General features: G+C 54.3%; 1 protein-coding gene across 2 annotated transcripts in view; it reads left to right on the top strand.

Moving 5' to 3' along the window:
* MACO1 (macoilin 1) overlaps positions 1–24,951 on the top strand; it is a 31,636-nt gene extending 6,685 nt beyond the window's left edge. Inside the window, exons 2-11 of one of the 2 annotated variants that reach the window (XM_068159119.1) lie at positions 2,686–2,827; positions 3,774–3,900; positions 7,345–7,468; positions 9,804–9,982; positions 10,868–11,357; positions 18,637–18,795; positions 18,981–19,163; positions 19,891–20,011; positions 20,557–20,731; positions 22,493–24,951. In XM_068159119.1, the coding sequence (XP_068015220.1) occupies positions 2,686–2,827; positions 3,774–3,900; positions 7,345–7,468; positions 9,804–9,982; positions 10,868–11,357; positions 18,637–18,795; positions 18,981–19,163; positions 19,891–20,011; positions 20,557–20,731; positions 22,493–22,695 (1,903 nt within the window). In that variant the 3' untranslated portion in view covers positions 22,696–24,951. Of the gene's footprint in view, positions 1–2,685; positions 2,828–3,773; positions 3,901–7,344; positions 7,469–9,803; positions 9,983–10,864; positions 11,358–18,636; positions 18,796–18,980; positions 19,164–19,890; positions 20,012–20,556; positions 20,732–22,492 lie in introns of both variants that reach the window. The other variant, XM_068159118.1, reaches the window with a different exon arrangement.
* The last annotated feature ends 2,428 nt before the right edge of the window (positions 24,952–27,379 follow it).

Here is a 27,379-nt window from a genome sequence, read left to right as displayed (position 1 = left end):
GAGAGAGGGAGGAGGCTGCTGCTGAGCCACTTCAGTCATTTCGTTCCTCTGATCTTACCTGAAGGGTCTGTGGTACCAAACCCAAGAGCAGAGCAGTGCTGAGGGTGGCCAAGGGAGAGGTCTCCCAGCCTGCTGCCCTTGCAGCTTTAACCCTGGCTGGCTGCTTTGCAGCTACTGCTGGCTCCTGCCTTCCCTGAGGAGGTGTCTGTTCAGGAGGCACCTGGAAGTCAACTGCTGAGCCATGTGCCTGCCAGGCACAGCACCCCTCGGTGTGCAGCTTACACCCTCACAGGAGAAGGGGAGCTCCCTCCTACAGAGGCTCATTGCCATCTGCAGTGTGCAGCCAGGGTGCTGCCAGCCAGCTGTGTGTGGAGCTGTGGCAGCACAGAAGCTCAGCACCCCTCTAAAGCCAGCCCATCCCCGGGGGGGTTGATGGTCTGAGGCTGCTGCTTGGATCAGTTTTATAGAATCACAGAGCTGGCAGGGCTGGAAGGGAGCTCCAGGCTCAGCCAGCCCCAACCCCCTGCCATGGGCAGGGACACCTCACACCACAGCAGGCTGCTCACAGCCACCTCCAGCCTGGCCTTCAGAACCTCCAGGGATGAGGCTGAGGTGTTTAGTGATGTGCTGCAGTCTCTGGGGGGAGCATGGGGTAAAGAAAAACAATGGATGGAGTTCAGCACCTTTAAAATGTTTCCTGAGTGCCTGTGTGCATAGAACCACAGAATTCCTTCAGGTGGAAGAGACCTCTGAGATCATTGAGTCCAGCCAGCAACCCAACCCCCCATGGCCACCAAACCCTGGCCCCCAGTGCCATGGCCACAGGTTTCTTGAACACCTCCAGGGCTGGGGACTCCACCACCTCCCTGGGCAGCCTCTGCCAGTCCCTGACCACTCTGGCACCAAAGAAATAGTTCCCAATAGCCAACCTAAGAATAAAGCAGCAGGAGGAGTCCTGCAGCTGATCCTCAGAACATGTTACCCACCCCAGAGCTTTGCTGCTGAGGCCAACACAAGTGGATGAAGTGCTTTATAAAAGGAAACAACTGTCTTGTGTCTCAGTCTTGCACTCATTAAATGCTTAATTGCCTTTGAGTCCTTCAGGTGACTGAGGAGCCAGCTCTTGAATATTGTGGGGAGAAGCTTCTTCCCAATGCTGTGCTGCTACAATTCCCCTTTGAAAGGTGGTGAAAGTCAGCAGGGGCTGGGGACTGATGGGGGTTTGCTCTCAGGAATCAGTGTAATGGCTGTGCTACAGAGCTCTTACTCAGCAGATGCTGTAACCCAGAGCAGCACTTACCAGCTGAGCAGCACTGCTTCTGGCAGCTCTCCGTTGCCACAAGTGTGACTCTGATGGGTTTCAGGGGCAGAAGGAGGAGCAAGAGCTGGGAGTTCCACCCAGGACAGAAGTGCCTACACCTCACAGCAGCCAGAAGAATGATTGCCTGGTGTGCTGCTTTGAGGGAGCTTTCTCAGGTCTGAAGCAGCAGGGCCAGGAGAGTGTGGTGGCTGTGGAGCCAGGTGGCTGTCACCTCTTGTGTCTGAATGGCTTCTGGGTGCAGCTGCTTGCACTAGGGTTGTGGTGGAGATCTAAACCTCAGTAACCAGAGAGCAGCAGCATGTGCAGGCAGGGACCTGTCTAGCAACAGGGCCAGGGGGAATGGTTTGAAGCAGGGTCAGACTGGAGCTAAGGAAGTTCCTCAGCAGGAGGGAGCTGAGCCTCTGGCACAGGCTGCCCAGGGAGGCTGTGGCTGCCTCCTGCCTGGGGATGTTCAAGGCCAGGCTGGATGAGGCCTTGAGCAGCTGAGTCTGGCTGAGAGGTGTCCCTGGGCATGGTGGGGAGGTTGGAGCAGAGGAGCTCTGAGCTCCCTTCCAGCCTTCTGATAGACATTGTCTCTCTTGTACCTCCTCTGGAGCTCTGCACAGCTTCCTGAACAAGCTCCATGGCCATGAGTGGTGCAGAAACTTGACCCTAGCTGGCACTGGGTGTGCAAACTCTTGGCAGCTTATCAGTAAACATTCCAGGGCAAAGTTCTGCAGAACTTGTTGGCAGTGTGAGAGAGGAGGGAAAACCACTTGCTGAAGGGAAAACTGCCCTTGATTTAAGCACCAAGTGTACTTGTTACCACCCCAGCCCCTCAGTGCACCCCCCTCAGTGCAGTGCAGCAGGGCAGATGGGCTTGGGGAGCGTGGAGGGGCATCCTAGAGCTCTGGGTACTGGGCTTTGGGCAAGAGGGGGTTTGCATCCTCCTCCTTGGGCTGAGCCCTCAGGTGCTGCAGTGCTAGATATGATCTCAGAGCATTTGGAGCTGTGGAGCCAAGGAGGATCATCAATGGCCCAAAATACAAGGGAATGTGGCTTTGAGATAATTAAGAGCTCTTAGACTGTCTGGTCTGAAGGCTCCTGTGAAGTGCTGTAGCTCTTGGGCTGTCTGGGCTTCAGGCTCCTGTGCCTCTATTTTTCTGGGGCTCTTTTGTGGCTTTGGAGTCCTTCCTTTGTCTGGGGGTGTGGGGTTTTGTTGTTTTGGGGCTTCTTTGGAATGGCTGCACTTGCTTCAGTGCAGTCCTGGGCAGTCCTGGTCTCTGCCCCTCCACAAAGAAGTGCCCATGGAGGTCACTACCTTCTTGGGAGTGCTCACCTGCAATTCCCTTTCTCTGTGTGTCTGCTTGTGTGTTTTTTTGCAGCACTTTCCTGTACCTGAAGTTCCTGGTGGTCTGGGCCCTGGTGCTGCTGGCAGATTTTGTCCTGGAGTTCAGATTTGAGTACCTGTGGCCATTCTGGCTCTTCATCAGGAGTGTTTACGATTCCTTCCGCTACCAGGGCTTGGTAAGTACCACCCAGACCCCCTGGCCCTTGGGAGGGAAGGCCTGCAGGCTTCCAGGGCACATGCTGCCTTGGCTGGTGCTGATGGTCATGTCCCCAGGTGAGCCAGGCTCAAGGCTCTCCTCTCTGCCTGCCTTGTCTGTGGCATCAGCAAGTGGAACATCTAGCACTCAGCATTTGCACCAGAGCAAAGCCCTGTGTGAATTCCTGAGGGTAGTGAGGTTTGGATCCCTGCACCACAGGGTGTGCTGGGGAAGAAAACACAAGCCCTTGCCTGCTGAGAGATTGGCTTCTTGTCCAGAGACTAAATGACACTGCTGGTTGGTTGGGGGTGGCTGTTCCAGGTGGGGAATGCAGTGATGGCAATGCTGGATCAGAACAAAGCAGCAAGGAGTTAAATGTAGCTGTCTGGAGACTTGCTGCGAGAGCAAGCACCATAGGATGAGAGGGAAGGGACTGAAGCTTGAGGAGGGAAGATTCAAACTGAAAATCAGCAAGAAATTCTTTGCAGGGAGGCTGGGGAGAGCCTGGCACAGGCTGCCCAGGGGGGCTGTGGCTGCCTCCTCCCTGGAGGTGTTCAGGGCCAGGCTGGAGGAGGCCTGGAGCAGCCTGGGCTGGTGGGAGGGGTCCCTGCCCATGGCAGGGGCTTGGAACTGGAGGAGCTTGAAGGTCTCTGCCAATCCAACCCATCAGTTGCCTTTCTTTTCCCTTAGTTGCCTAGAACTCTCTGTGGCCAGACTGCTGCTTCTCTTTGCCCTGATCACCACAGGATGGGTTGGGTTGGAAGGGACCTTAAAGATGCTTTCATTCCACCCTCCCTGCCATGGGCCATGCACAGCACTGCTGCTCCTGTGCTGCAGTCATGGTGTCACCACTCATTGGCTGCTAGCATTTCTTGGGACAAACTGACCCCCTCCTTCTGTTCTCCCCCTCCCCATTCTTCTTTCAGGCCTTTTCAGTGTTTTTTGTGTGTGTAGCATTCACATCCAATATCATCTGCCTGCTCTTCATCCCAATCCAATGGCTGTTTTTTGCTGCCAGCACCTATGTGTGGGTACAGTATGTCTGGCACACAGGTAGGTTCCCTCTTTTATTCACAGCTTCAGAATCTCTCTCTCTCTCTCTCCAGATGCATGGATACAGATACCTCAGAGCCCTAAGTAACAGGCAGGAAGCCTCTTCTGCTTGTAGTAATGGCTTCATTCAGTTCTCTTCTGCTCAGAAGAAGTTATTTTGCCTTTGTCAGTAATGCTGACTTGCACTTTGCTGGGGTCCTTCCTGGAGTAATCATTAAGAGGCTGAGCAGTGGAACTGAAGAGCTGTAAAGAACAGTTCCAGAAGAGTAAGGGAACAGTTACTTTCCTGCCTTCAAATGCCACAAGAACAACCAACCCAACCATTTCCCTGATTTCCAAACACTGCTGCAGCAGTTCAGCCAATACAGAAGCAGTTCAGCCAAAGCAGAGCAACCCAGGCAGCAGTGAGATTGTTACATCCATCCTGCTGCTCAATTAGTGTGCTGTTAATTGGGGATTTTATTGTCAGTCCAATTGGTATTAGTCAAAGCTCTGTCAGCTGGATTCAGCTGCTGAGCAGAAAAGGCTCTGGGAGGACCTCAGGGCTGCCTCAGAGCAGGGATCCTGCAGGAAGGCTGCAGAGAGACTTTTCCTGAGCCAGGCCAAGGGAATGGTCTGAAGCTGAGGCAGAGCAGGGTCAGAGTGGAGCTGAGGAAGAAGTTCTTCAGCAGGAGGGAGCTGAGGCTCTGGCCCAGGCTGCCCAGGGAGGCTGTGGCTGCCTCCTGCCTGGGGGTGCTCAGGGCCTGGAGCAGCTGAGTCTGGCTGAGAGGGGTCCCTGGGCATGGAGGGGAGGTTGGGGCAGAGGAGCTCTGAGCTCCCTTCCAACCTGAGCCCTGCTGGGATCCAATCAGGAATCTTTAGGGATAAAACTTCCTTCTGTGTTGGGTGGTTGGGGTTGGGTGGCTTGGGGGTTTGTGTTGTCAGGGAGCTTTTCACTCCACAAGCCCTTGAGGCTTGGGGCTTTTTGTACTCTTTCTTGGTAGCAGTGCAGCAGGTCCCAGGAGTTTGCAGGCTGGCTTGGCTCCTTCCTCAGCCTGCTGCTGCACACAGTCATCCCTCTGACAACTTAGTCACTTACACTAATGACAACGTGGGAGCTAATGGAAGCTGCTGGGAGCCAGTTGCTGCCCAATTTACAGCACAGGGAAAATCTGGAGTTATTTTTAGGGCTGTATTAATATGGGAAGGTGTTAGCTGGAGCCCTGCTCAGGGCTGGTGTTCAGAAGCCCTGCAGGAAAAGCCTGGTGGGCCAGGTCTGGCTGGAGCTGTTCAGCTTGTGGAGTACTGTGATTTACTACAGCCTCTGGGATTCTTCTTCTGCAGTGCTCATCTTAGGGAATAGGAACTTGCTCTGGTTTTGGTGTGGAAGGTAGGATCATTTTAGGTGGGCTTCTGCCTGGCTGAGCTGCTGAGTTCCTGTAAGCTCTGCATAGCCTGGTCCAGTTGAGGATGTCCCTGCTGACTCGAGGGAGGGTTGGATGAGCTGACCTTTGGAGGCCCCTTCCAGCCCAGCCCATTCTGTGGTTCTAAGCTGACAGCTTCTACTGCTCCAGCTCTGGTGTCCCCAGCAGAAGAAGGCTACAGAGCTGTTGGGGTGAGTCCAGAGCCACAGAGGTGATCCAAGCAGCACCTCTGCTATGAGCACAGGCTGGGGGAGCCAGGGCTGTGCAACCTGGAGAAGAGAAGACTCCAGGGAGACCTTTGAGCTGCCTTCCAGTGGCTGAAGGGATCCTGCAGGAAGGCTGCAGAGAGACTTTTCCTGAGGGTGTCTGGAGCCAGGCCCAGGGGGAAGGGTTTGGAACTGAGGCAGAGCAGGGTCAGAGTGGGGCTGAGGAAGAAGTTCTGCAGCAGGAGATGTTGATGTCAGGCTGCTCTCCAGGACCTGGTGTGTTTTTGAGGCCCATGGCCTGTGACTGGAGTTGGTTTGTGCAGGTGTCCAGTGTGCAAGCAGCAGTGCAGTTTGCCATGGGCCAAGAGGTTTAAGAGAGTTTTGCTTGGCTACTGATTTCCCTTCTCACCAGCAGTGTCCTGATGGAGAGCTCTGAGCTGCAGGCTCTTGTCATTGCTCTACATGGAGGCAGCACTACAGTGCTTCCCCCCTCCTGTCTCCTCAGCTTCTCAGCTCACTGAGATCTACCTAACTTGGAGTGAAGAAGTCCAGGCTGAACTACTTCTGAGTCCAAGATCCTCAGCTGAAACATTACCTCACCCTCTGCAGCTCCTTCCATGTGTGCTCCTTCCCTGCTCTCTGCCAGGCTCTGGCACTGGCTGGGCTTCTCTTGGTTTTCACTGATGCCTTAGGAAAGGAGCAGAACACAGTAAGGAGCTTCACAGGTTGCACTGGGCTGGGAGGGACCCTCAAAGGTCACCTTCTCCAACCCCCCTGCCATCAGCAGGGACATCTCCAGCTAGATCAGGCTGCCCAGGGTTACAGCAAGTCTGATCTTGAAGCTGATGTGGGACAGGGCACAGCACAGACTGTGTCAAGGACTCTCCCACCCCCTTCCACTGCAGGTGTGGCAGCAGAGCATGAAGCTCAGCCACCACTGAGTGACTGAGGATCAGTCACTGCTGAGCAGCCAGGGGCTGGAATGAGATCTGTTGGGACCAAGTGCAAAACAGGTGGAGTCCTGTTCCTGTTTGCCCCATCCACAGGTGGAGAGACAAGTCTAGAGCATTCCTCCCCACAGCCATTTAGAACCAGAGCTGGAAGGGAGCTCAAGGCTCAGCCAGCCCCAAGCCCCTGCCATGGCCAGGGACACCTCACACCACAGCAGGTTGCTCACAGCCACCTCCAGCCTGGCTGCAAACACCTCCAGGCAGGAGGCTTCCACCACCTCCCTGGGCAGCCTGTGCCAGGCTCTCACCACCCTCCTGGGGAACAACTTCTTCCTCACAGCCAATCTGCATCTCCCCACTTCTAGTTTTGCTCCATCCCCCCCAGTCCTATCCCTACCTCAAGAGTCCCTCCCCAGCTCTCTTGGAGCCCCCTGCAGACCTGGAAGGCCACAATGAGGTCTCCTGGGAGCCTTCTCCTCTCCAGCCTGCACAACCCCAACTCCCTCAGGCTGTGCTCACAGCAGAGCAGCTCCAGCCCTCTGCTCCTCCTTGTGGCTCTTCTCTGGACACCTTCCAGCACCTCCAGAGCCTTCCTGGAACAGAGGCTCCAGAGCTGGCCCCAGAGCTTCAGGTGGCGTCTGCGCAGAAGGGGAGAATCCCCTCCCTGGCCCTGCTGGCTGTTTCCTCTCAGTTGGCTTCAGAGATGAAAGCTTAGAGTGGGTTTAAAACAAAAGCCTCCTCAACAGCTGCTGGTGGAGAGAGCCTCTGCAGCCTCCCTCCAGCTCTGCCTGAAAGTTCCCTCTTGGAATGGTTTCAAAATAGCTGTGGAAGTATTTCCTGCTTGTGCCTGTTCCTGAAGTGTTTGTTTCTCTCTTCTCCCACCAGAGAGGGGGGTGTGCTTACCAACAGTATCACTCTGGATACTTTTTGTTTATATTGAAGCAGCCATTAGGTTTAAAGATCTCAAAAACTTCCACGTGGACCTCTGTCGTCCCTTTGCAGCACACTGGTAAGTGCCTCCTGCTTCCCTTGGGGCTTGCCTTTGCCTTTGGGCTTTACCTCTCCTCATCAGCCTTTTGTTCCCCCACCACCACCAGGGAAGGAAATAACTACCCAAGGTTTGCTTGGTCAGCTCTCCCCTTGCACATTTGCCACCCAGGAGCCTGTGAGGATTGTAGAATGTAGAGGATGAGAATCAGCCTAAAGAGGAGGAGATCCCAGGAGGACCTCAGAGCTGCTGCCAGGACCTGAAAGGGATCCTGCAGGAAGGCTGCAGAGGGACTTCTCAGGAGGGTGTCTGAGCCAGGCCCAGGGGGAAGGGTTTGGAGCTGAGGCAGAGCAGGGTCAGAGTGGAGCTGAGGAAGAAGTTCTGCAGCAGGAGGGTGGTGAGGCTCTGGCCCAGGCTGCCCAGGGAGGCTGTGGCTGCCTCCTGCCTGGGGGTGCTCAATGCCTTGAGCAGCTGAGACTACTTGAGAGGTGTCCCTGCCCAGGTCAGAGCAGATGATCCCTGAGGCCCCTTCCAGCCTGAGCCATTCTGTGATTCCCTGATCTTTTGTGGGCATCAAACAGCCTTTGGAAGTGCCTCACTTAGGAGGCTGACCTTGAAGCTCCAAAGGAAAAACATCTGATCACTCAACTTAGCTCTTCCACTTCCCTCCCTGACAGATAAGAGGTAAAGAATTGAGCTCCCAGCCAGCCCCTGCAGCTCCATTTGCTGACAGAACTGTCAGAGAGCTTTGACATTGATTTGGTTGTGCCTATCAGCTGCAGCAGGAAGGATTTCAGTGTTCTGATTACCTTGTGCCACCTGCACCAGCACAGGCCACAGCCAAAGCCTCCCAGGGTACCTGACCAGGGTGTTCCACACCCTGCACAAAACAAACAGGTCTTGGACCAAGATTTTGGACAAAGCACAATGGCATTGCCTTTTAAACACTGAGGTTTGGAAGGAGGGCAGAACTGGGATGGAAGGGACTCTTAACCATGAGGCTCTCCTCCTCCTCTGCTCATTCAACAGCACTCTGCAACTGGCTTTCTAAGGAAGCTGCCAGAGTGCAGGAGCCATTTGCCTCTGCCAGTGGCTGCAGCCCTGGGGAGAGGCAGCTGCAGCCCCACTTCTAGAACTGATGACAAGCTGAACCATTTCCACCCAATTCAGCAGCAGAAGGAGCTGTCTTCCCAGCTCCTGAAGTGCTTTTGTAGCATTTCATTAGTGCTTAAGGGATTTATTGCCCAGCCTAGACAATAGAAATGACATGTCTCCTTTCTGGGAGGCTGTAGCCCAGGGAGCTGCACCAGATCACTCCAGGAGCAAAAAAACCAACCAGGGCACAATTTAAATGGATCAGAAGAGCTCTGAGCTCCCTGCCAGCCTGAGCCAATCTGCTCCAACCTCTGCCATGCCCAGGGACACCTCTCAGCTGGACTCAGCTGCTCAAGGCCTTGAACACCCCCAGGCAGGAGGCAGCCACAGCCACAGATTTTCCTCTCTTTGACTGTTCCCTCCTTCAAAAGCTGGGTAGCTCCTAGCCTGAGCAGGGAGCTCATCCTGCCCTGTGCTCAGCACTGCTCAGGCCACACCTTGAGTCCTGTGTCCAGTTCTGGGCTCCTCAGTTTGGGAAAGAGGTTGAGCTGCTGGAAGGTGTCCAGAGAAGGGCAACAGAGCTGGGGAGGGGTCTGGAGCACAGCCCTGGGAGGAGAGGCTGCAGGAGAAGAGGAGGCTCAGGGGAGACCTTACTGCTCTCTACACCTGCCTGAAGGGAGGCTGTAGCCAGGAGGGGGTTGGGCTCTTCTCCCAGGCACCCAGCACTAGAACAAGAGGACACAGTCTCAAGCTGTGCCAGGGGAGGTTCAGGCAGGGTGTTAGAAAGAAATTCTTCTCAGAAAGAGAGATTGGCCACTGGGATGTGCTGCCCAGGGAGGTGGTGGAGTCCCCAGCCCTGGAGGTGTTCAAACACAGCCTGGCTGAGGCCCTTGGTGCCATGGTTGGGTTGATCAGGTGGTGCTGGGTGCTGGGTTGGACTCCATGATCTCCAAGGCCTTTTCCACCCTGGTTAATTCTCTTCTCTTCTCTTTGTCTCCAAGCTGCCTTTGCTGTGTGCATTGTCCTAATCCTTTTAATCTGTGCTCCAGTTAATTGCTGTCTGTGAGGAGCTGCCATTCCCTCTTGATCCAGAGGAGCCTGCAGCGTTGAGCTGCAGCTTTGGTGCAGCACAGCAGCAAGGGGGAGAGCTGTCTGTGATCCAGTTGTGCTCACAGCTCTTGGGTTTTTCCTGCAGCTCCTTCACCTGCTGCTGTGGTGGCAGTGGGAGCAGTAATGCTGCCTCTCTCTGTGTCTGTTCTAGTATTGGTTACCCTGTTGTGACTCTGGGCTTTGGCTTCAAGAGCTACGTCAGCTACAAAATGCGCCTCAGGAAGCAGAAGGAAGTGCAGAAAGAGAATGAATTCTACATGCAGCTCCTCCAGCAAGCCCTGCCCCCAGAGCAGCAGATGCTACAGAGGCAAGAGAGGGAGGCAGAGGAAGGCAAGTTACACTTCTGAATCTCTGTGCTGCTATTTTGAAACCATCCTGCTAAGGAAGAGCTTCTTCAGAATCATCCAAGGGGTTGGGTTGGAAGGGACCTCCAAAGGTCCCAGCCCCTGCAGGCAGCAGGGACACCTTCCACTAGAGCCCTGGGGAGCCTGCCCTTGAGTATCTCCAGGGATGAGGCCTCAGCTCCCTCCCTGGGCAACCTGCTGCAGTGTTCCAGCAGCCTCCTGGGGCAGAACTTGTTCCTCACATCCAATCTCAACCTGCTCTGCTCTCATTGCAAACCATTGCCCCTGGGCCTGGCCCTGCAGGCCTCTGGGAGCAGTCCCTCTGCAGCCTGCTTGTGGCCTGCTTCAGGGACTGGGAGGCTGCCCTGGAGCCTTCCCTGCTCCTACCTGCAGTCCATGTTGGTTTGTTTCAGTGAGCTTAGAGGAGTGGGAAATGAAGTTCTTTTGGTAGTGGTTACCAGGGCAGAAGGAAAGTTGTCCTGTGGCCTGACTTCTGGAGCAGCTCTGCTGTGAAGCAAAACTGAGAGCCCTGGGGCTGTTCAGTCTGGAGAAGGGAAGGCTGAGAGGGGATCTGATCAATGGCTATCAATATTTGAGGGGTGATGGTCAGGGTGTAGGTGCCAGGATCATGTGGGTGGTGCCCAGTGGCAGGACAAGGACCAGCAGGAACAGGATGGAGCCCAGGAGGTTCCACCTCAACAGGAGGAGAAGCTTTGGTGTGAGGGTGCTGGAGGCCTGGAGCAGGCTGCCCAGAGAGGCTGTGGAGTCTCCTCTGGGGAGCCCCCAGCCCCCCCTGGCTGTGACTTCATGGTTTGGGGTTGGCTGAATGAACTAAGGGCTTTGGGGTTTGTTTCTCTTGGTACTGCAGCAGCCAAAGGATTAGCTGAGATGGATTCCTCGATGCTTTTGCAACACAATGGAGGCATTCCAGCCAACAAGAAGCTCTCTGCAACCTTGCCAGAGCTGGAATACAGGGAAAAAGGGAAAGAGAAGGAGAAGGATGCCAAGAAGCACAACCTCGGGATAAACAACAACATCCTGCAGCCTGTGGACTCTAAGATCCAGGAGATCGAGTACATGGAGAACCACATCAACAGCAAGAGGCTGAACAATGAGCTGGTAGGGAGCACGGAAAACCTCTTGCGGGAGGACTCTTGCACCGCCTCCAAGAACTACAAAAACGCCAGCGGGGCCAACTCCTCCCCGCGCAGCCACGGCGCCGCCAACGGCAGCCTGCCCTCCGCCCCCGCCAAGAACGAGCGGAAGCAGAAGTGTGCCGGCAAGAGCCCCGGCACGCACAAGGACTTCCTGGAGAACTGTATTCCCAACAACCAGCTGAGCAAACCCGATGCCCTGCTGAGGTGAGTGGCAGCTGGGCCCCGGGCCCCGCCGCGGCCCTCGCCTGCCTTGGCAGGGCACAACCTGGGCTGCTGTCAGGAAGGCAAAGCTCTCTGGTGGTAAGGTGACCCAGGCCTGGGTTCCTGGGGGCTGCTCCTCATTCTTCTCTCTGGTTTTCTACACAGCCTTCAGCAAACTGCCTCCCCCCTGCTCCCTGCCTCCCCCCTGCTCCCTGCCTCCCCCCTGCTCCCTGCCTCCCCCCTGCTCCCTGCCTCCCCCCTGCTCCCTGCCTCCCCCCTGCTCCCTGCCTCCCCCCTGCTCCCTGCCTCCCCCCTGCTCCCTGCCTCCCCCCTGCTCCCTGCCTCCCCCCTGCTCCCTGCCTCCCCCCTGCTCCCTGCCTCCCCCCTGCTCCCTGCCTCCCCCCTGCTCCCTGCCTCCCCCCTGCTCCCTGCCTCCCCCCTGCTCCCTGCCTCCCCCCTGCTCCCTGCCTCCCCCCTGCTCCCTGCCTCCCCCCTGCTCCCTGCCTCCCCCCTGCTCCCTGCCTCCCCCCTGCTCCCTGCCTCCCCCCTGCTCCCTGCCTCCCCCCTGCTCCCTGCCTCCCCCCTGCTCCCTGCCTCCCCCCTGCTCCCTGCCTCCCCCCTGCTCCCTGCCTCCCCCCTGCTCCCTGCCTCCCCCCTGCTCCCTGCCTCCCCCCTGCTCCCTGCCTCCCCCCTGCTCCCTGCCTCCCCCCTGCTCCCTGCCTCCCCCCTGCTCCCTGCCTCCCCCCTGCTCCCTGCCTCCCCCCTGCTCCCTGCCTCCCCCCTGCTCCCTGCCTCCCCCCTGCTCCCTGCCTCCCCCCTGCTCCCTGCCTCCCCCCTGCTCCCTGCCTCCCCCCTGCTCCCTGCCTCCCCCCTGCTCCCTGCCTCCCCCCTGCTCCCTGCCTCCCCCCTGCTCCCTGCCTCCCCCCTGCTCCCTGCCTCCCCCCTGCTCCCTGCCTCCCCCCTGCTCCCTGCCTCCCCCCTGCTCCCTGCCTCCCCCCTGCCTGCCCTCACGGGGCTGTTGTGAGGCACAACAAACAGCTCTGACGATCACTGAGCAGAGTTGGACTCCCTGTTAGAGCTCAGTGGCTGTGCTCTTGGTAAACCTTCCGTGGAGCAACCTTCACCTCTCCAGGGAGCTGAGTGGGGTTTGATGGTGCCTGAAGAGTTCTTTGTCTGGGGTTGTTGCCCCTGAAATGTTTGGTGTGTTGGTTGTTGATGCCAAGTGTCAGGCGGTGCTGTGCCGTGCGGCGGTGCTGTGCCACCAGAAGCAGCTCTGGTAAGGAAGAGGCAGTGTGTACCTGGTCAGGGGGGATAGGGAGGGCAGTGGTTGGAGACTGGAGCTGGGGAGATCTGGGTTGGCCATCAGGAGGAGGCTCTGTGCAGTGAGAGTGGCAGAACAGCAGAGCAGGTCGCCCAGGGGTGTGGTTGAGGCCCTGTCCCTGGAGACATTCAAGATCAGGCCTGAGGTGGGCAGCCTGCTCTCCCTGGAGCTGTGCAGGGGGTTGGACAGGATGACCTTTCAGGGTCCCTTCCAACCCAATGCAACCTGTGAGATCCATCTAGAGCAACATTTGCCTCCCAGCCCTGGCTTGTGTCTCTCTCTTCCCTTCCCTCGTGTGCTGAACACTCTTGAGCCAACAAATCCTTGTTGGCCAACTCAGCTGGCAGATGAGGTTTGAATCCCTGCAGGTAGCTTTGGATAATTGGGTTTTAAACTCTGCTCTGTCTCTGAGGGTTTGTGCTGTGGGAATACAATTACTGGAGTGGAAATATTATCCTCTCCTCTGGTAAGCACTCTGCCAGTGCTTGGTGTATCTCTGCCAATTAAACATCCAGACTAATTAATAGCTAAAGTCTGTAGAGAAGTTGTGTGAAGCAAAAAGGGAGGAGAGAGCACTGAGTCAGTCTGAGCTGGGAAGCCCATTCAGCTGGGACCAGTGGGGTGCAGCTGGCTCTGTCCTCAGCAAAGCTGCTCCTAAGCACACCCAGGACTGCTGCAGTTGGATGTTGCCACGTTGAGGAGGGCTTCTCTCTGCTCTCCATGCCTTATTTGCTCCCTAAAGAAGGGAGCAGAGGAGTTCAGCGTTGCTGCAGTTCCAAATCTCATCCCCAAGTGTGGAGACAAGAGAGGGGAAGCACTTGACAGCAGAACTTGGCAGGCTGAGAGTTTTGTCCCCTGCAGCTGTGACAAGGAGTGAGCTCTGAACCTGCTGTGCTTGGAGGCTGAAGTTACACAGCCACATTTTTCTCTGCTGTCATATTAGGGTCACTGGAATTGTCCAGAGTGGGTTTCTGCTGCTGTGAGGGCAGGCTGAGGGAGCTGGGGTTGTTCAGCCTGGAAAAGGCTCCAGGGAAACCTTAGAGCAGCCTCACAGTGCCTGAAGGGATCCTGCAGGAAGGCTGCAGAGGGACTTCTCAGGAGGGTGTCTGAGCCAGGCCCGGGGGAAGGGTTTGGAGCTGAGACAGAGCAGGGTCAGACTGGAGCTGAGGAAGAAGTTCTGCAGCAGGAGGGAGCTGAGCCTCTGGCACAGGCTGCCCAGGGAGGCTGTGGCTGCCTCCTGCCTGGGGGTGCCCAGGGCCAGGCTGGATGAGGCCCTGAGCAGCTGAGTCTGGCTGAGAGGTGTCCCTGGGCATGGAGGGGAGGTTGGAGCAGATGAGCTCTGAGCTCCCTTCCAACCTGAGCCCTTCTGTGATCCTAACCCAGAGGTGAGTGTGAAACAACCCAGGCTGTGTCCTTGCAGAGTTCTGTCTCCTGTGATTCCCTGGCTGGGGACAGAGTGTTCTCTGCCTTTGTGCAGTGTCACCTCACTGCTCTGGAAGTGACTGCAGCCCCTTGAGCCTGGTGCTTGCCAGGCTGGGGGTGTGATGTGGCTGTGGGGCAGCTGCTTGGTGTACACTGACTTCCCCCTGTGCAGGCAAGCCAGCAGCACAGCAACCTCCAAGCTCCTGTGTGCTGCTGCTGCTCTCAGTGTCTTGCAGAGGTAGATGCCTGAAATCATTCCTGAGACCTCATTTCCCTTCAGATGCAGTCTGCAGCTCCTGCCCCCCCTGGCAGGCTGGGCTGGGCTGGAATGCCCTGGAGTGGAGACATTCCTCTTGCTTGTGTTTTTGAGCTGGTCTCTTGCCCTGGCCCTGCAGTGCAAGGCACTTTCTGCAGCACCCCTTCCCCTTCCAGCAGTGTTCCTCAGCCCATGGTGACACTTCAGCCATCCCTGCTGGCCCCTGGGAGTGGCTGTGTGGGGCCCTGCCCTGCTGCCCAGCTTGCAGATCTGCTCAGCTCCCAGAGCAAGATGCTTTTTATAACTCCTTGGCCAGCAGACTCCCAGCAGGATGGCAAAGCCAAGCTGCTTTCCTTTTGTGTCCACAGATGATTTCCCTGAGCTGAGTAACCAGGATGAAATGCAAAGTATGCCTTGTGACTGCTGCCTGGGACCTGGGAGGAGCAGGGCTGAGGCAAGACAAGGCTGAGGGGTCTGGAGAGCAGGAGCCTGACATGCTTGGGGGTTTTCCCTCTTCAGTACTTGCTGTGACAGTTCTGCTGCAAGGCTCCTGCCAGTGGGGTTTCTGTTTTCTGTATGTACAGCCTTGCTCTTGGAACAGGAAGCTTTGGGGGTTGGTCTGGCTGCTAAGCAGTTAGTGGTTAGTGCATGTGTGTTTGGTTGTCTGGGGAGGAAGATGCTGATCCCTGTCTCTGGTCACTGAAATAGCATCTTGAGAGCTAAAGCAGAAGGATTCAGGAGGCTCCATCCCTGCTGAGAGCTGGGGCTGTTCAGCCTGGGGAAGAGAAGGCTCCAGGGAGACCCCAGAGCAGGTTTCCAGTACCTGAAGGGGCTCCAGGAGAGCTGGGGAGGGACTTTGGACAAGGGCTGGGAGTGACAGGATGAGAGGGAATGGGTTTGAGCTGGAATAGGAGAGATTGAGACTGGGGATTAGGAAGAAGTTCCTGGTGGTGAGGGTGGAGAGCCTGGCACAGGCTGCCCAGGGAGGCTGTGGCTGTGCCCTCCCTGGAGGTGCTCAAGGCCAGGCTGGAGGAGGCCTTGGGCAGCCTGTGCTGGTGGGAGGTGTCCCTGCCCATGGCAGGGGGCTGGAGCTGGATGAGCTTTAAGGTCCCTTCCAACCCCCCCCTCTGTCAGGGTCAGAGTCTCATGCAGTGTGGTGGGAAGGGAAGGGAAGTGCAGAGCAGAGAAGCAAAAGCATTGGGAATGTAAATGGGAACCTGGGAGAAGATCCTGGGTGACCTGCTCTGTGTGGCCCTGCTCTGGCAGGGGTTGGCCTTGGATGATCTCTTCAGCTCCCTTCCAAGCCCTCCTGTCCTGGCATTCTGTGACCCTTCCTGCAGAGCCTTTTCAAGGCACTGTCAGCACAGTGTGTGGGCTGCTCAGAGACAGAAGCCCCTCTGAAATGCCAGCAGGCAGGAGCAGTTCTGTGTAGCACAAGGAAGAAGCAGCTTGACTTTTGTCTCTCTGTGGATTGCTGCCTTTTGGGTGATGAAAAACGTTCTGAGGAGCTTCTGGGAGCAGCACCTTGGTGCTGCAGGAGCTCCCTGAGGCAGGCTCACTGCTGGGGCTGCTGCTGCCAACAGATGGGGCTGGACCAGAGCACAGGGGGAAAGAGAGCTCTTAGCAAAGCCTCTGAGTCCTTTCTGGGCCTCTTAGAACGTTGGGGGTTTGTGTGCATGGTGTTCAATTCGTGTGCAGCTGCCAGGGGATGGTGGATTTGCATCAGCTGAGCAAACCAAGCACCCAGGCTGTGCTCTTCCCCCAGTTATCAATGTGAGGAGGATTAAGCTGAATTGAGTTGTCTTTAAGATGCTCCATCAATCTTCCCCCGAGCATTTGGCAGAGCACTCTGCCTTGGAGGTGATTACTGATTAATTCTCTTCATCAGGGAGATCAGGAATGATCTGTGGCAGTGCTGGGAGAAGAAATGGGGGGGCTGGGGGGGTGGAATCTGCATTTATCCTGATGCCAAACAGAAAGCAATTGGCCTTGGCTGGCTAAACAAACAGCACAACAGAATCCTCTGCAGCTCAGGCCTCATCCTGAGGATGGTTGTGTGTCACACTGACTTGGGGAGGGAGAGAGAAGCATTTTCTAGAACCCAAGTTTTCTTGCCCCCTGCTTTGTAAGTAACACTTCCACTAAGCTTGGCAATGAGAGACTTAGAGAAAATGAAATGGGAGACAGAAAAATAATAAGAAGGAAGAAAAGGGGAGAAAAAACCCCAAAGTGCTGTGTTACTGGGTCACTTGTCACTGCAGCAGCAGGGCAGGGGGGGAGCAGGGGGGGAAGCCACACACCAGGCTCTGCTCCTAGCAGTGAAGCTCTCTCCCTTCTCAGATGAAAGCACCTCAAGACCAACCAACATCACCTGGGTGCTGGCTTGTCTTGAGGTGCTTTCATTTGAGGAAGGGGGCAACAGGGAGGGAGGGGTTTAACCTCCTCTGGAACTGATGGATGGCCAGGGGAGGTTTAGACTGGAGGGTAGGAGGAGGTTCTACACAGAGAGAGTGACTGGCCATTGGAATGGGCTGCCCAGGGAGGTGGTGGAGTCACCATCACTAGAGGTGTTCAGGAGGAGACTTGATGGGGTGCTTGGTGCCATGGGTTAGTTGTTTAGGTGGTGTTGGATTAGTTGATAGGTTGGATGTGATGATCTTGAAGGTCTCTTCCAACCTGGTTTATTCTATTCTATTCTATTCTGTCTATTCTATTCTATTCTCTCTGGCTGGATACAGAGAAGAGCTCTGCCTTGCTTCTCCCCAGCAGGAGATTTGTAGGCTGAACAGGACTGGGTGATGGAAGATGGATAAGAACCTGGTTCTAAAGGCTGTGGTGACATGAGGGGCAGTGGGCTCAAACTAGAGAGGAGCAGATCTAGACTGGATGTGAGGAACAGGCTCTGCACCATGAGGGTGCTGGAGTTATGGAGGCTCCGAGCCTGGGAGTGCTGAAAGGCAGCTTGGCTGGGGCCTGGAGCAAGCTGGGCTGGTGGGAGGTGTCCCTGCCCATGGCAGGGGCTTGGAGCTGGGTGAGCTTTAAGGTCCTTTCCAAGCCAACCCATGCTCTGAGTCTGTGAAAGCCCCAGTCAATAACTGGGAGAGCAGAGGGCTCATGTGATGTGGCAGTGCTCGGCAGGCCTGGCTGCTTATTCACTCTCTTGTGATCTGCTTTGATTCCATCCCCCTGCCATGTGGGATAGTTCATTATTATTATCATTCAAAAACTCTTTCTTTTGAAAATCTGAGGGGATGATAAAAAAAGAGAGAGGGAGATCAGGTGAGCTGGGGCTGCCTCAGCAACTTGGGTTTTATTAACCCATTTGGGCTGACGAGTGTGTTAAACGAGCAGGGCTTGCACAGAGCCTTCCCAGCCCTTCCTGCAGCTACAGTGAAGTGTACAGCAGATGGTCCCTGTTCAGGAGCAATTACAGCTAAATTTACTGACTCCTGAGCTGGGGATGGCTTGGCAGCTGCTCTTTGTTCAGCATGCACAAGCTGTGCCTCCAGAAAGGGAAGCATCCTCAGGTGAGGATTCGGCAGCCTGCCCCACAGCTCCGCTCCTGCCCCTGCAGTCATCTGCTGAGAAGAGCAAACTTTCCTCCTCTGTTGGCCTGCCCTTGGCCCTGACTTCTCAGACTGAGGCATTTCACTTCTGCTTGGAGAATTCATATGGGTTGGGTTGGAAGGGACCTTCAAGCTCATCCAGCTCCAAACCCCTGCCATGGGCAGGGACCCCTCCCACCAGCCCAGCTTGCCCAAGGCCTCATCCAGCCTGGCCTTGAACACCTCCAGGGAGGAGGCAGCCACAGCCTCCCTGGGCAGCCTGTTCCCATCCCTGACCACTCTTGCCTCAGAGAAACTTTTCCTCATCTCCAACCTGAGCCTCCCCCAGCACAATTCCAGGCATTTCCTCTCCTTCTACCACCTGAGACTAGGGAGAAGAGACCAACCCCACCTGGCTCCAGCCTCCTCTCAGGGAGCTGTAGAGAGCAATGAGGTCTCCCTCAGCTGCTCCTCACCAGCCCTGTTCTCCAGACCCTTCCCCAGTTTCACTGCCCTTCTCTGGACCCACTCCAGCACCTCAATGTCTTGGGAGTGAGGGGCCCAGAGGTGCCCCCGCAGCCCTGGAGGCCCATCCTCACCGGTGCCGTACCGAGGGGCGCTCACAGCCGCTGCCACCTTTGCTCTGCCCATTGGTGGGTTGTTTTAATTTGACATGCACGAAACTTGAGATCAGTGGGAAGGGAAGGTTGAAACTGTCTCTCCAATTGTCTGTCTCAGGTTGGAACAAGACATCAAAAAGCTAAAGGCTGACCTGCAGGCCAGCAGGCAGATCGAGCAGGAGCTGCGCAGCCAGATCAGCTCTCTGAGCAGCACAGAGCGGGGGATCCGATCCGAGATGGGCCAGCTCCGGCAGGAGAACGAGCTGCTGCAGAACAAGTAGGTGTCCCCCACGCTGCCAGCTCGGCCTGGGGGGCTGGCATCTGGGGAAGGAGGAAGGGTTTGGTTAGGTTCCTCCAACACCTGAGTCTGCAAATGCAGCCAGGCTCGCTGGGGACCCTCGGGAGGGATTCGATGTCAGTAAGCGAAGCCCTGGGTTAAATCCCCTGCCTGCTGCCTTCCAGATTACACAACGCTGTACAGATGAAACAGAAAGACAAACAAATGATCAGCCAGCTGGAGAAGAAGCTAAAGGCAGAGCAGGAGGCACGAGCCTTTGTAGAAAAACAATTAATGGAAGAGAAGAAAAGAAAGAAGCTGGAAGAGGCGAGCGCCGCCCGGGCTGTCGCCTTGGCTGCCGCCAGCAGGTACTCACTCCAGCACAGCGCCGAAATGGCCTTTGGAGGGGCCTGGGGGGAAAGCATTTGTCACTCCCTTCCACTTAAATGAGTAGTCTGCGTCTGATTGCTTTGTTCTGAAAGAGCTTTGTTTGTGTGAGGAGGTTTGTTTGGGGGGAGGCAGTGGGAGGTCTGGAAGGTCTCCTTCCAGGAGGCTGAGCCGTGGTGCTGGGGTAGGATCCATGGGCAGGGTGTAAAGGCTGAATGTGCTCTCTGGTCCTGTGGGGGTCAGTCTGCTTTGGGAAGAGGAGTGTTCCCTTTCCCCGGGGGACTGAGAATCAAGGATTCATGGAGTCATGTTGACCAAAGGACTGTCCTGACCTCGCTACTTGAGTGCTTTCCGCTCCAGCCAGCGATGGCTCAGCTCTGTGGTGCCCCAGCGGCTGCAGAGATGGGAAGCTTCTCGAGGTGAAAGCCTGGCACAGCTGTGCATGGCTCCAACCTGCAGTGCCTAAAGAGGAGGAGTTCTGCTTTCCTGTCCTCCACACTTCATAAATACTCCAAATTTGCTCATGTTTGAGGCAGAGCAGTAACCTCCTGCAGCTTTTTGCTTTGTGTGACCTCCTCTCTTTACCTCTTCAATATTTAGATGAGTGTTGGTGTTCTAAAGAGTTGAAGGAAGAGTGAGGCTGGCCTTCCTCATCTTCTCCTCTTTGAATGCCTTTTGGGCTTGGGTTTTTGTTCCCCCTTCCTGCAGAGGAGAATGTACTGAAACTTTACGGACTCGCATCCGAGAGCTGGAGACAGAGTGCAAGAAGCTGACAATTGACATCAAGCTGAAAGAAGATCAGATCAGAGAGCTAGAAATGAAAGTTCAGGTAATGAGCAAGCAGCCAGGGCTTCAGAGCAGCAGCACAAAGGGTGCTTTCAGCCCGCTGAGATTGGTGCATCTACATAAGAGGCAATCAACACCTTGGAGAAGGATGCTCTTGGGGTGCCTGTCTTGCATGTCTTGCATCAGGCTGTGTGAGGAGGTGGCTGTGAAGGTTATCAGCCCCAGCTTCCCACCATCCACTTGTTTAAAGCACCACATGGCTGCTTTAGCTGGCCCTTGGAGGTGCTGAGCAGGCTTCCTGGGTGGGGAGGGGTCTTGGTATGGGTGGCAGAGGGCTGAGCAGCAGAGCAAATGCCACTTGTTCCCCACCCACACTGTAATTATGTTGTACAATATGGCTTTAATCACTTGTATGATGGCCATGTATAATTACTGGAGGTAATATCACTCTGCCCTTAATTAACCATCATTTTAATTTTACAGCATTAATACCAGGCCCAGTGGTGTGCTGTGGGGAGGAGAGAGAGTTCTTGGTGCATCTCCTGTGTAAAGTCAGGGAGAATAACATTTGTCTAATTGCTCCTGCAGGAGCTGAGGAAGTACAAGGAAAACGAGAAGGATACAGAGGTGTTAATGTCAGCACTTTCAGCCATGCAGGATAAAACACAGCACTTAGAGAACAGCCTGAGTGCAGAGACCAGAATCAAGCTGGATCTGTTCTCTGCATTAGGAGATGCAAAACGGCAGCTTGAGATTGCCCAAGGTAAGATGGGAGCCTGGGACTCCACCCACAGCGCTGCTGGCACCAGGAGCTCACCCCAGGGAGAGTCTCCTAGCCTTGGGTTTAGGGGTGGGCTCCAGCCCCTGCTCTGCATGTCAGCTTCCTGTGGGCTTGTTCTGTGCTGCTGACAGCTTTGTGAGCCTCAGCAATCCAGCTGAGCAGCCAGCCTGATCTCCTCAGGCTGCTGAACTGAAGCCAATAAATGTCAGGAGGGATGTTTGGCTTCATTTGTGATGACTGGCTCCAGTTTGATAAAAGAGCTTGAGGAGGGCAGGTTTAGACGGGAGCATAGGAAGAAATTCTTGCCAGGGAGGGTGGGGAGACACTGGAACAGGTTGCCCAGGGAGGCTGTGGATGTCCCCTCCCTGGAGGTGTTCAGGGCCAGGCTGGGTGCAGCCTTGAGCAAGCTGGGCTGGTGGGAGGTTGGAAGTGGATGATCTTTAAGGTCCCTTCCATGGATCTCTGAGGCACCTTAAAGCTGGAGAACTTATTTTTAAAAGCTAGAAGATAATATTTGAACCCCAGGGGGGCTGAGGCTGGAAGGGAGCTCAGATTCCTCTGCTCCAACCTCCCCACCATGCCCAGGGACACCTCTCGGCCAGACTCAGCTGCTCAAGGCCTCATCCAGCCTGGCCTTGAACACCCCCAGGGAGGAGGCAGCCACTGGCCTTGACTCCTAATAATATTTTGATACTCCTGAGGTAAACCCAACCTGGATGGGTGCTGAGGAAATAACCCAGCTTGGTTTAAACCTCCCCTTGGTGAGGTGCAGGTGGGGGCTGGTGCTGGGCTGGTGCCGCAGCCAGCAGAGGGAGCATGAAACCAGCACAAACCATGCCCGGAGTGTCCTTTGTTCAGCTGGGAAACCACCACCAGAATCCAATCACCTTCTGGTGTTTCATTTCCTGATCGATTCTAATTTCATGAGGCAACCTGCTCTAGTGGGAGGTGTCCCTGCCCAGGGCAGGGGGCTGGAACTGGAGGAGCTTTGAGGTCCCTTCCAACTCAACCCCTTCCGTGATTGTGTGAAACACAAAGCAGGAGTTCCATGAGTTGGGCTTGCACCAAGTTGTGTCAGAGCACTGAATGCCTTCTGGCTGCTGTGCTGGGAGGACAGAGCCAGGCTCTGCTCAGGGATGTCCAAGGGCAGGACAAGGGGCACTGGGGGCAAGCTGGAGCAGAGGAGGTGCCACAGGAACAGAAGGGAAAACTTTGTCCCTGTGAGGGTGACAGAACCTGGAGCAGGCTGCCCGGAGAGGCTGTGGAGGGATCCCAAAGCCACCTGGCAGTGTTCTGTGTGACCTGCCCTGGGTGATCCTGCTCTGGCAGGGGGCTTGGACTGGGTGAGCTCTGGAGGTCCCTTCCAACTCCTAACCTTCTGTGATTCTTTATTATCAACTACATCAATCCAGTCACAGTGCTGTGGGGAGCTCTGAATTAGTTGGTATTAAACCTCTTGGTTAGAGTTTCCTGCTTGTAACGAGAATCACTCTGGAGCCTGCCTCTGGAGCCAGAAACTAAGATCTGAAACCTGAACTCTAAACTGTGAGCTCTGCCTTTCTTTCCCAGCCAGGCTCTCCTGATGGTTGTTTCCTGCAGGAAGGATTGATGGGGGCTTAACGATTTTCATTTGTGTGGCACAGTAATGATTGATTTAATGAACAAAGGCCTCTGCCCTCCAGCAGCTGGGGCAGGCTGCCTGCCTGCTCCTGCTTCTCACTGCTCTTCATTTGCTGCTTTCAGGGCAAATCATTCAAAAAGATCAGGAAATCAAGGACCTCAAACAGAAGATTGCAGAAGTCATGGCAGTGATGCCCAGCATCACCTACACCGCAGCCACCAGCACTCTGAGTCCTGTTTCCCCACACTACTCTTCCAAATTCGTGGAGACCAGCCCCTCGGGACTTGACCCCAATGCCTCTGTGTACCAGCCCCTGAAGAAATGAGATGGGAAGGAAGGAGGGAAAGGAAGGAATGAATCAATCCCAACCTGGCTTTGGCGTTTTGGTCTCTGGCCTTTTCTTTTGCTTTTCTTGCCCTTCTTTTCATTGCTTTTTGTTTCCCTTTTATTTTCTTTTGCTTTCTTCTTTTTCCTTTTTTTTTTCTCATGTTTTGTGGGGGTTTCCCTTTTTTTCCCCTTCTTTTTTCCTTTTCTTCCTTCCTTTTTTTTAAACTTTTTTCCTTCCTTTTTTTCCTTTTTTTCCCCTTCCTTTTTTTTCCTTTTTCCTCCCTTCTTTTTTCCTTTTCCCCTTCCTTCTTTTTTTTTCCTTTTTCATTCTTTTTTTTTTTCTTCCTTTTTTCTTTTTTCCTTCTTTTTTTTCCTTTTTCCTTTTTCCTTCTTTTTTTCTTTTTCCTTTTTCCTTCTTTTTTCCTTTTTCCTTCTTTTTTTCCTTTTTCCTTCTTTTTTTCCTTTTTCCTTCTTTTTTTTCCTTTTCCTTCTTTTTTTTCCTTTTCCTTCTTTTTTTTCTTTTCCTTCTTTTTTTTCTTTTCCTTCTTTTTTTTCCTTTTCCTTCTTTTTTTCCTTTTCCTTCTTTTTTTCCTTTTCCTTCTTTTTTTCCTTTTCCTTCTTTTTTTCCTTTTCCTTCTTTTTTTCCTTTTCCTTCTTTTTTCCTTTTCCTTCTTTTTTTTCCTTTTCCTTCTTTTTTTCCTTTTCCTTCTTTTTTTCCTTTTCCTTCTTTTTTTCCTTTTCCTTTTTTTTCCTTTTCCTTCTTTTTTTTCCTTTTCCTTCTTTTTTTCCTTTTCCTTCTTTTTTTCCTTTTCCTTCTTTTTTTTTCTTTTCCTTCTTTTTTTTTCCTTTTCCTTCTTTTTTTTTCCTTTTCCTTCTTTTTTTTTCCTTTTCCTTCTTTTTTTTTCCTTTTTCCGTCTTTTTTTTCCTTCTTTTTTTTTCCCTTTTCTCCTTCCTTCTTTTTTTGTTTCCTTCCTTTTTTTTCCTTTTTTCCTTCCTTCCTTTTTATTTTTTTTTTTAATTTTCTTTTTCCTGGCCCAGTGATTTTTGTCCTGCTGAAGGCATCACCCAGGAGTTGTCTCTTGCAGCCCAGATGAAATTGTATTGTGTGAGACCTGTCTCTTTGTTGTCATCTCCAACCAGGATGGAAGCAACCTCTGGGATCAACCCAGAGCTGCCCCAGCAGAGGTTTTTCCCTTGTTTGGTTTATTTTTGGTTGGTTGGTTTTTTTTCCTGTAAATTTTTAGCTGAACTTCACAGAACTCTGCAATTTCTTTTCCTTGCCCAATGCATTCAAAACAATTCTTGGGGGGTTTGTTTTGTTGGGGTTTTTTTCCCCAAGTAGCCAATTTTTGCCCCTTTTTTTGGATGTATTCTTTGCATGGTTTCCTCTTGAAAAATAAAAGAGAGAGAAAGGGGAAAAAGCCCAACCTGAGCCTGCAGAGCTTTGCTGGGGTTCTGAGCCCTTTCTGCTGCTTTAGGGTTTTTTGTTTCATTCTCAAATTGAATTTGCAGCCTGAGGAGGGGTGGGGGGGGAACAACCCAACCCCCCAGACTCTTTAATTTCCCCACTGAAAGGGTGAAGCAAATCCAACAAAGCTGTGCTTCAATGTTTGGGTGGGTTTTTTATCCCTGGATGTTAACTCCAACTCTGTTGATGTTTGCAGAAGAGAATTTGGTTGACCCTTCAAAGGACCAAATGGAAATAAATTTCTAGGGGGTGTTAAGGGAAAAGACTAAAAAAACAAAGACAACCCAACAGCAGCAGAGGCAGAGGAGCTGCTGCTGTGCTGGTGGCTGTGGTGTGAAGCATTTGGTATTTCCCCTTGGTGGTTTTGTTTCCTTCTCTTTTCCCCCAGCCATTGAGAATTGCTTAGCTGTCTTGTTCACAGTGCCTTGGGAAAAGACATTTCAAGAGGAAACTTGATGGTTTAAACTGATTTTTTTTCCCCACCCACCCTCCACCCCCCTTCACTGTCATCTTAGCTTACTCTATCCAGCTCATTACAGAGCCTACTGCAAATTGGACCTGGGAATTTGGCTGTTCATTCTTTCAAAAGCAAGGTTCCAACCCTTCTGTTTCTTTGGAGAGGAGAACTCCCAAGCAGTGTTCTGTAACTTTGCCTTGATTGTTCTGCATCGTGGAAGGCAGAAGGTGACCACAGGAAGCAGAGTGAAGGAGGAGCTGTGCAATGTACTGTACACAAGAGACTGTAAAGCTGGCTTAATAAAAGCTGCAGTTCTGGGGTTTTTCTTATTGGACTTCATTCACCTGTGATTTGCAGCCAGCAGCACCTCCTGGGGGCACTGCAGCCTGGAGCTGGAGCTTACCTTCCCTGCCAGGACAGGCTGAGGGAGCTGGGGCAGAGAAAGCTCTGGGGGGACCTCAGAGCTGCCTGCCAGGACCTGAAGGGATCCTCCAGGAAGGCTGCAGAGAGACTTCTCAGGAGAGTGGCTGGACACAGGCCAAGGGGGAAGGGTTTGGAGCTGAGGCAGAGCAGGGTTAGGCTGGAGCTGAGGAAGAACTTCTTCAGTGGGAGGGTGGTGAGGCTCTGGCCCAGGCTGCCCAGGGAGGCTGTGGCTGCCTCCTGCCTGGGGCTGTTCAAGGCCAGGCTGGATGAGGCCTTGAGCAGCTGAGTCTGGCTGAGAGGTGTCCCTGGGCATGGAGGGGAGGTTGGAGCAGATGAGCTCTGAGCTCCCTTCCAACCCAAACCCTCCTCTGGTGCACACAGCAGCTATGGCAGTGTGCTTCTGTCTGCCAAGCCTGTGGGGCTCCTTGGGGTGCAGCAGGGCTCCACACCTGCAAAGAAACCAAACCATAGGTCATAGACTCATTGAATGCTTTGGGTTGGAAGGGATCTTCATCCAGCTCCAACCCCTCTGCCATGGGCAGGGACATCTCCACCATCCCAGGCTGCTCCAGGCCTCAGTCCTCCTTAGATGAACATCCAGCTCATGCCAGCCTGAGAGACTTCAGTGTGCAAATACTGAACTGTTTGGATGGGAGGGGGAGGAAGATGAGAAATGAAGTCAGCTCCCATTGGTGATTAGCCTGAAGAAGGAAACCACCAAGCACCCCTGCATGCCGAGAAAATGGGATCTGAAACTGCCTGTGGTGGTTCTTGGCCCTTTCCAAGGAGCCCCCTTGAGAGGTGGGGAGTGCCCGAGGGGAGCACTGCCACCCAGCTTCCTGGCAGTGAGAATTCGCTGGAAGGCAAAGAGCTTTGTGTCCTCTGCAGAGCAGCCACGAGAGGGCTCAGGAGGCCTGCAGAGAGCCTGGTCCTGCTCAGGGAGCAGAGCAGGGACATCGCTGTCGCCAACCTGCCGGAGAAGAACTCAGCCATCGGTGGTGCTTCATTGTCTTCTTATGTGAAAGGGCAGGGAATTCATCTGGGGGGCCCAGAAAGCCAGGGATTAGTGTGGTCATGAAACTGGAATCGATGCTCAAACAATCCAGGTGAGACCAGAGGGGGAGGACAGGAGGCTTTGCTTTATTCTCCATCTCCAGAAGCCTTCCTGCTCCAGAAAGCCAAGCAAGAAAGGTTCGTGGGAGGGGAGGCACTTCTGACAAGGGCTTGGAGTGACTGTGTGAGAGGGAAGGGATTGGAGCTTGAGGAGGGCAGATTGAGACTGGAGATGAGGAACAAAGTCTTTAAGGTGAGGAGAGCCTGGCACAGGCTGCCCGGGGAGGCTGTGGCTGCTTCCTCCCTGGAGGTGTTCAAGGCTGGATGAGGCCCTGAGCACCCTGGGCTGGTGGGAGGTGTCCCTGCCCATGGCAGGGGCTTGGAGCTGGCTGAGCTTGAAGGTCCCTTCCAACCCAAACCCTTCTATGATTGTATGGGTGCCTGCTGCAGGAAGAGCTCTGGTGCAGCCCAACTCTCCTGGGGCTTTGTAGTCGATCAGGAGGGGCAGAGGGCTGTGAGTTGCTGTTTGTGCAACTCCTTTGAGTTAAAGCCCAGCTAAAAGAACCCAAGTTGTGCTTGTTTAAGGAGTGAGGCTTGGCTGACAGCAACCCAGCATTATCCTTTCCCAGGCAGCAGCCTTGGCTTTTGTGCTGTGCTTTTGAAGCTCCTAATCTGCTCTGATTTGCTACCCAAAAAAAAAGGCAGCTGAGTTTTTGTATGTTGGGCTGGAAAAGGTCAGGGCCAGCTCTGCCTGGTGCCAAGAAGCCAGGCTCATTGGAACTTCAATACCACCTTCCTCCTGAGCATCCTGGAGGAAATCATTTTGCTCCTCTCTGCTTGCTTAGCCAGCTGTAAAATGGGATTTTTGTTTCTGGGCTTCTCAGGGAGCTATCCAGGCTTGCTCCGTGCTTCTTGCTGCTTTCCAAGGCGAGAGCATTAGCGAGATGCTGAGGATGGCAGAGGGGGAGGGAGGGGAGAGGACTTCACTGGGCCCAGACAGGAATGCAGCCTGCAGGTAGGAATCTCCCCTGGCAGGCAGGGTGCAAAACGTTTCGCTTCCTCCTCCCTTTTACCTCGCCCACAGCAGCCAAAGTTCGGCCCCAACAGCAGGGGACTGTAACCAGAGGCAGGTTTGTGACACAGGCTCCTGCTCCCTCCCTTCTTAATTTGTTTCTGATTTACCACAGCTGAAGAGAAAAGGAACTGCTGGAGGGCAGCAGGACCCCCGCTCGGGCACTGAGGAGGGAGAAGCTGGAGGGATTGAAACCAGGAGGCTTTTCA

Source organism: Melanerpes formicivorus, unplaced genomic scaffold (assembly GCF_026170545.1).
Source record: "Melanerpes formicivorus ecotype bairdi unplaced genomic scaffold, bMelFor1.0.p_v2 SCAF_45, whole genome shotgun sequence".
NCBI classification, from domain to species: Eukaryota; Metazoa; Chordata; class Aves; order Piciformes; family Picidae; genus Melanerpes; species Melanerpes formicivorus.
Note: the sequence above shows the minus strand (reverse complement) of the source record. Positions and strands in the feature narration are given on the sequence as shown.